The 8620-nt window shown below is 33.1% G+C and overlaps 1 protein-coding gene across 1 annotated transcript in view; it reads left to right on the forward strand.

Annotated features, from left to right (window-relative positions):
- MEMO1 (mediator of cell motility 1) overlaps positions 1-2286 on the forward strand; it is a 111630-nt gene extending 109344 nt beyond the window's left edge. The window contains exons 7-8 of the mRNA XM_011237112.3: positions 157-261; positions 1610-2286. Of these exons, the coding sequence (XP_011235414.1) occupies positions 157-261; positions 1610-1741 (237 nt within the window). The 3' untranslated portion in view covers positions 1742-2286. The remainder of the gene's footprint in view (positions 1-156; positions 262-1609) is intronic.
- Positions 2287-8620: the final 6334 nt, after the last annotated feature.

Raw genomic sequence — 8620 nt, forward strand, 5'->3', positions numbered from 1 at the left:
TTCACAAGGATTATTTAATGTATTTTCTTTACTTCTCCTTAATTGAAAAATTATGATGTTTAGCTCTTAAGTAACAGTTTTAAAATGTGATTTGGAAATAATAAATGTGTACCTTTTTCTTTTTCTTTCATTTTCTTTTTCTCTTCTTTTTTTTAGGGTATGAGTATTATAGAACAACTAGACCCTGTATCTTTTAGCAATTACTTGAAGAAATACCATAATACTATATGTGGAAGACATCCCATTGGGGTGTTATTAAATGTGAGTATCCTTAGGAAGCCTTGATTTTTAACATTTGATCCTATGATGTTTCAGAATATCTTAATTGTTACCATCTGTGATACTTTATTAATGAGCGTTGTTTTTAGGTAAATTTTCTTTCTAGTACCTTTAAGATAATTTGGCTTTCCATTATTTTGCTTACGTGAATAAAGTTATTTGTTACTGGCAGACAAGGCAATACTTCCTTTTAAATACAGGAAAATTATTTAGAATAGAAACCTAGTTTTTCTCTTGACTCACAGCCAATTCCAATGTGTTCTTTACAAATATAAATCAAAGTAGCCCTTGGTAATAAGTAACCTTATTCATTTTTTGGTTTTATTTAATGTTCTAGACGCTGTAACAAATAAACAGAAGATTCTGTTCTTGAACTTCAGATATTCATAATTTAGTAACACGAAACAGATGGCATGTATGTTTTTCCCTTTACAACAAAAACAATATTTCATATAAACAATAGTAAGAGACGGAAGTTTTGGGTAGCTGGATTTTTGAAAGAATTAGTAACATTTTTCCTCCAATAAATAAAACAGTATGGCTTTCCTGAAAGAAAATATGAGACTTTTTAATAAAGAAGAAAGTGTATGTATACTCAGGAATGGAGGAGGAAGCAATAATGCAGTCATTGGAGAGGCAGAGAAATAATGGAGAAGGTAATGTTAGTCTAGAATAGTGCGGGGTAGAAACCTACCCTACAGTGTTAGTTTAGTGTAATTTGAGAGATAGTACATTGTGGATTTTTAGGAGTGGTTTTCTCTTAAGCAGTACTGACTGAAGAAAAGCCTGTTAAAGGCTTAAACTAATTCTTGTAATTTAAACTAGGTAAGCTGCACTAATTTCCTAAAGTCTGAATTGGATCAAATAAAATTTTAATAAAATAAATGAACCAATCCACAATTAAAGTAAAAATTGTGGTTTACCTCTTAGATCTGGAAATTAATATATATATATTTCAAATTTAGTCAAAGTTAGATGAAGAAGAGACCAGGATTTCATGACAGAAGTGGCTATGATTTGGTTTAGAGAAAAGAGGGAAAGGTGTATGTTTCTTGAAGTGGCTTTATTAAATATAACGAGGATAGGGTGGAAGATGACTGGTATTTATCAAGAAGCTAGATTAGGGGAAATTCTTTGAAGAGAATGAAGTAAGGAGTTCTCTTTTTCCTCTTTAATATGATGCAATAAGAAGTTCAAAAAACAAATCAAGAGAAGAGTAAAAAATCTAGGCTTCAGCTGTGAAGTGGGCCAAGTTAGGCCACCAACACATTCAAAGAGTGTTCACTTTTTATATGAGGTCTGTTGTAACCGATTTTTTTTTTCCCCCTAGGCTATCACAGAGCTCCAGAAGAATGGAATGAATATGAGCTTTTCCTTTTTGAATTATGCCCAGTCAAGCCAGTGTAGAAACTGGCAAGACAGTTCAGTGAGTTATGCAGCGGGAGCACTCACGGTCCACTGAAGCTCTGAATCCTCAGGGATGCCACCTGCACATACTCATTCTCTGTCCGGGGTCCCAGCCTAGCCCTTACCAAGATACTGGTCCTGGTTTGGGGGGGATTCTGAAACCTCAAACTAATAGAACTTTCTTCTCTTCTTTTCTAGTAGGTGTAGTCCTTCCTTAATTTCAACTCATTTAAAAATGCTTTATAGTTTAGGGCGGTGGAAGGAAGGCTGGCATCAAAATATTTTGATCAAAAAAGATGGCAATGTAAAGGCCCAGTTGTGGCAGACAGTTTTTTGGAAGTAACTTGTAAAGCATTTACCATATCCTAAATTTGCACTCTTTGCAGACTTGTGCACATATATTCCGCTTTCAGAATAGTTTTGCAAATTGTACACAAACAAACAAAAAAAGGGTGGAAGCTTTTTAATAAAGAAATTGCATTTATAAATGATCTGTATTAGAATATAATAAAATCTCCAGTTATAGTCAATTACTACCCGTGTTGTACAACAGATACCTTCTATTTTAGTTGCTAATAAAGGGCTACACAACTCAAAATAGTCTGATTTAAACTTATTGCTCTGTGGTACATTGAAAATTGTTTTTTTATTAATTCCATCTCAGAATTTTTATGTTAAAAGTGGTAAACTTCAGCTCATGTAAAAAATATGTTAGGATGTATTTTATATTTTACGTATTTATGTGATTTTTTTATCACAGATATTAGAATCATATTTTAAAGTTAGCTTTTAAAATTACATACAGTTTGACTTTTTGTGTGTGACATCACTTTGTGTCATTACTATATTATAATAGAATATAAATTCAAGATTGGTAAAAGAACAGATGTAGTCCTTTCCTTCAAAGATCGTGTTTGATAGGCAGTAGTCTGCAAATGAGGAAACGTTGGAGAGTGTTCTTAGTGATTTTCAAATCATTGCAGACCATACACTACTGCTATGCTTTTTTAGTGCTTTAAGCAATTTGACTCTCTTACTTGAATTTTTAGCAAGAAATCATTAACAGTAACAAAAACGAAAAACCACTGGATTTTCTTATAGTTCTACAAATTTTTTGTCATGATTTTTGGTGCGGCTCTTCCAACTAAAATAATGGTATGGTGTTGTATTTCTTTTTTTAGCATAGACCATTTCTAGTCACTTCGAGGGGGGGTAATATACATATATATATGTATATAATTTGATTAGTTAATTATTGGCCACCATGCATGTACTAGATTATACCTATTTCAGTCTAACATTGGGTATCTACATTACATTGGAGAGCGTTTGTATCTTCAATGTTATGCCAGAATAGCACAGTTTTTAGATGCCTTGCACCAATTTTATTTAAAGATTTGCATTTCTTATTTACTAAATATCAACTTTCTATATTCAAGAATTGAGAAAAAATAATGTTATCTTTTGGATTCAAAATTATCCACCTATACATGTGTGGAAATTATACTCTTACATAGTAATGATTTATTTCCCATCACTTAGGTATACTTTTGAGTACTATGAATATTTATTCCTTATTTATTATATAGACTATAAAAATTTCAGAATTGATTACAGAGTGAATTTTTATTATTTTCTGAGTATAAAACTGATACATGATTATTATAGAAAATTTAGAAAATACTGAAAAGGACAAAGAAGAGAAAAAAATTATCTGCAATTTCACTATCCAGAGCTAACACCGTTAATATTTTTTGTATTTCCTCTCAGTCTTTGTCTATGCTATTTATATGTATGAGTGTGTATATGTGTTTGTGTGTGTGCATAATAACAAATTGAGATTATACTGACCACATAGTTGTATACCCTACTTTTTATAAATTCCTAAGTACTTCCCCATGTCTTTGAAAATGTGATTTTTAAAAAATGGCTGCCTAATATTTTATTGTATGAATATATACACCATGATCAAACCAGTTCTTTCTTTGGATAGTAGATTGTTTCTAATATTTCACAGTTATAAATAATAGTGGGATGGACATCTTTGTATATAAAATTCGAACTCTATCATAGACTAGTTCTTTAGGGTATATTCATGGGAGTGGAATAACTGGTTTAGATGGTGAGAACTTTTTAGACACTTTAAAATATGGCCAAATTACCCTTCAGAAAGTTTGTACAAAATTAGCAATATGTGAGTACCCATCATACTGCCCCTTCTCCACTGTTGATTATTATTTATTTTAATTTTTTTAAAGATTTTATTTATTTATTCGACAGAAGAGACAGACAGCGAGAGAGGGAACACAAGCAGGGGGAGTGGGAGAGGAAGAAGCAGGCTCATAGCAGAAGAGCCTGATGTGGGGCTCAATCCCATAACGCCGGGATCACGCCCTGAGCCGAAGGCAGACGCCCAACAGCTGTGCCACCCAGGCGCCCCTATTTATTTTAATTTTTGACAGTTTGTTAAGCATATAATTAATTGGTTGTTCTTTTTCATCATTCTGATAAGAGTGGCTTTACCATGGATCAGTTTTTTTCCTTCTGTGATTTTTAGTTGATTGATTAATAAAAAAACACAAGAGGGTTACGTAGGTGTAGTGGGCTATACCCCTGTGAATATGTTTGCTGCATATTTAAAACTGTAGAATATTTCAACATCACCCCACCCTTTCCCAGGATATGAGCCTATCTTTCATACTCAATCATGAAGTAGAAAGAGTTCCAAACTGATAGTTGAGTACTGAGTTCTAGTTCTGTCTAATTAGTTCTCTTACATAAATATTTCATGTTGTATCGAGACATTCTCATCTGTAAAATGTGGAGGTGATCTTTTAAGCACATTCTGGAATGTTAAAAAGCTACATGATTAAGTTAGATTAGAAGTTTTATCTTGATTTCAACTCAACATACGTAAAAATGAAAGTCTCTTTTTAACACAAAAGGGAAATTAATTTGCATTATTTAATGCCGTTAATATTACCTAAATTGTTGAACTTAAGCTTTTCTACTTTAAGTGCCTTAAAAGTGTTTTGTATTTGAAATCTAAAATGTAAAGGAAATTATTATGTGCTTCTGTACAGTTTCTTCTTTATTACATGCATTTGAGTTACTTGCAGCAATTTTTTTTTAACCGTAGATTGCACAGAGCAGTGTATTCATGGATTCTTCACTATTCTACTAGTGAGTCCTTGAGAAATGTATGTTAAAGATTAGCTCAGTGAGCAGGTAAGTGAATGCTTTGTCTTGGGTGGGCAACAAATCTTCATACAGAGTAGGATAAAGAACTATTCAGATATTCCAATGTTCATATTTAGATACTCCAATATGGATGGTAGGTCCTGAGTTAGTCACTGATTATTGTTGCAGGTCACAAAGTTTGCTTTGGTAGTAAATAGTTCATTGCTCTAGATAAGAGGTTGGCAAATGTTTTGTGTGAAAGATCAGATACTAAATATTTTGGGTTTTGCAGGCCATATGGTCTGTGTCCCAACTATTCACTTTTGCCGTTGTATTGCAAAAGCAGCCATAGACAAAGTGTACATGAGTAGGTGTGGCTCTGTTTCAGTCAAACTCTATTTATACAGAAAGCTGGATTTGGTCCATGGGCCACAGTTTGCTGTCCCCTGTCCTAGATGACATAGTTTACTTGTAGTTCAAATTATTGGCTAGTAATTTAAACGGCAACAAATGATTGTAAGTTTCTACCTTCCTAACCCTCTCTTAATTTGATGTAGTATACTTGGCTGGGTTTGAGTGTTATTTAGAATTATAAAGGGAAGTGGGAAGTGGGTAAAGAAAACTAGAAAGTCTTAGGAACTAGTGTTAAAGCACTTTGAAGCCCTTTTATTTGCTGAAGCCCACTGGGAGGTTTGCTTTGCTGCTGTAAATTAATCAAAAGAGTGATGAGGTTGTGATTAGTTGTTGCAAATTACAGAAATTGTTCTAAGCACTTGGCTACCTAGATGGTACTAGAGGATGGATGAGATGAGCCTTTGTACTTGAGTATTCTAGGACATAGACCAGTAATTTAAGAGAGACTGTGAAATGTGAGACTCTGTTTTGCCATGTAAAGACTTTGGAAAAATAACTACCATCTTCCGTCACTGTCTCTTAATATTTAGCTCCTAACCCCAACCCCCAATATTTAGGAAGGACATAAACTCAGAATAAAAGAGAGTTATTTAACTTGAACAACCTTAAGTTGATGGAAAATTTACTGCACTGTTCTGTTCTCATTTATTCTGAATCAGTGAAAACTTCATCAAAGAGTAGTATTAGTCCATAGACTGGCAGTTGGCAAGGGCTGTGGTACGGTTGCTGAAAGACCTAATGTGGTTTTGGAACTATTACTGATTAGCAGGCATGCACTCTGACATTCAGTCTAAAACTTTAATGTTTGTGTTAAATTTTAAGTGCCACATACTAAGAGGAATATTATGAACTATAGTGTTCATAGAGAGGCATCCGGAATGATGAAAGGCCTGAGTGCTGTGGAGAGTGAGATGCAATCAAAGGAATGGGTAATATCATTTTGGAGAAGATAAGTTTAAAGAGAGGTAGTTTTGTTTTTTGTTTTTCTTCCCAAATATTTGAGTGACTACCATGTATAGGAAGGAATAGAATTGTTCTGCGTTGTTCTAGATGGAAAAATTAAGGAATGGAAGTTTCTGGTTCCACATTTAATGTTCCATATGAGAATTTCTAAATGAAATAAGCTCTGTCCTCAAAAACCATTGGAAGTACTCAAAAGCTAAATCAGTGGTTCTCAAAGTTTAGTTTCCTGTACTGTCAGCATCCGCATCACCTGGGTATATTATTAGTATAGATCTAAAACTGTGGAACACCAAGCTGGAAAAAAGCTAACAGAATTAGTACAAATAAAATGAAATTTATTTCATGTGTATAAAAGTATTAAAGGCAATAATTTTTAAATAAAAATTGACTTTCAACATAGATTATAAATTGATGATTGTTACTTGTTAGTGGTGGAACACTGAACCCTTAGAATAGTAATATACTTTTGTTTTTGTTAAAACATTTAAATACAAGCTAGAAGTTTCTATTTACTAAAATAAATTTAAGTTGGTCTTCAAATCAGTGATTTTACTTTCTTAAACAGGTGCTTCTTGCACATTAAAACAGAGCCATATCCATAGCAGAAAAGGGTATTCAAGGAGCTTGCTCTTTTTATACCTGTGAATGTCAGAATATTAGGGAGGGAACCAAGAGGAGCTGGCAGATAAATTCTCTCTGCCTTCTTTCTCTTTTACCGTGTAAATACAACTGAGTGGAGTGTCACACTGTTATCACTGACTTGTGCTATACATTTGGTTAAAGTACCCTCAAGTAATGCCGGTAACTGGGACTTGGGCCTTTTCAAAGTCAATGGAATGGAATTTGTTTGACTCTCATGAGTTTATTGATACATGCTGCTCGTTGGCATAGTATGTGAATAATTTTAGAGTTTTAGATTTGTCATTTATTTAAAGGTTCTCTGGGAATTTCAGAATGGTTTGTGCCCAAGATGTATCACATTAATTGTGTATGTGTGTGTGTTTAATTCTAATAAAAGGCTTTGGCCTTCACACTATAAAATAATAGAAAAATCTTTAAAAGCCAGTTCTTCTGATTTTGAAAGCCATAATATAATACAGTTGGTTTTTCATTATAAATTGTAAGTTATGTTCAAATGCATATTTCATAGTGTATAGTGAGGTTGTAACTTTACTAGCTGTAGTCCTATTTCTTTCCTGTCATCCTAATAGTGAAACCAAAGAGCATATAAATACCATATTCAGCTATTGAAGGCCAAGTGTATTCGGCTATGAGCAAGACCTGAGTTCTGGTCTTTAAATCTGCCAGTGCAACTTTTGGAAAATATTTTAATTTTTCTGACCACAATATTCTCTGAAATATTTACTGAATGTGATGTTATATACATTTAAGTAAAAAGTACTAAAACGTGATGAAAACTGAAAAAACCTGGAATTATATATGAATGACATAGGAATGACGGAGTTTGGTGAGTTTTTAAATTAAATGCTTAGACTGTTGAACTAGATTTAACAAAAGTATTTTTAGCTTAACAGTTTTATAAGTGGAAATTTTTTCCTAAGAAGTTTTCTTTTCCATTTAAAATTTATCCATTCGAATCTAACATAATAGACAGTTGTATCCATTCAATTTTGATGAATTTTAAAGCCAGGAGAACAAAAGGCAATCTTCATAGGAAGTGTTTCCTGAAGGACAGGAAAGCATAAACCTTTTAATTGGAAACACTTTTTTAATTGGCTTTTCCATTTTCCGTTTTTAATTGTGGAAACCAGCTTCCTTACTAATTTTAAGAGATGGTAGAATTTAATATTCCTAGGCTCTTTGTAGTGCCCGATGAAATGAATGGTAGTGTAAGTGATCCGGTAAATCTGAAACCACTGGCCCATGGCTCTTAGCTCGTATTTTGCAATATCTTTTGGTGTTTACTGGTGTTTAAAGGTGGTATAAAGTTTTAAAACCAATTAATTAAAATCTGCTTTAGCTGCTTGCCCAATGACACGTTCAGCTAACTCTCAAGTAGAAAGATACTATGGAATCTCTTTCACTGGAATTCATTTTCAGATTCGCCAGTGAGTTGCCACTCATTTCCTGGAACAAGTCATTGCTCTTTCCTAGAGCAGAGTTCCTTTCTTTATTAACGTGAGTTAGAATTGAATAATATAACTCCTACCCACCGTTGATTTTTTATGACAATAATAAGATACCTTATTTAATATATTGTACTTTTAATTTTTAAAATGTTTCACAACATTTTCTTTCCTCTTAATCTCAACAATAAGTAGGCCAGACGTTATTGCCTTATTTTTATTGATAGAGAACCTGAGGCAGGCCCATACAAATAATATGACTTACATAAGTTTGCATGGCTAGTTAGTAT

This window comes from Ailuropoda melanoleuca, chromosome 4, assembly GCF_002007445.2.
Source record: "Ailuropoda melanoleuca isolate Jingjing chromosome 4, ASM200744v2, whole genome shotgun sequence".
Lineage (NCBI taxonomy): Eukaryota > Metazoa > Chordata > Mammalia > Carnivora > Ursidae > Ailuropoda > Ailuropoda melanoleuca.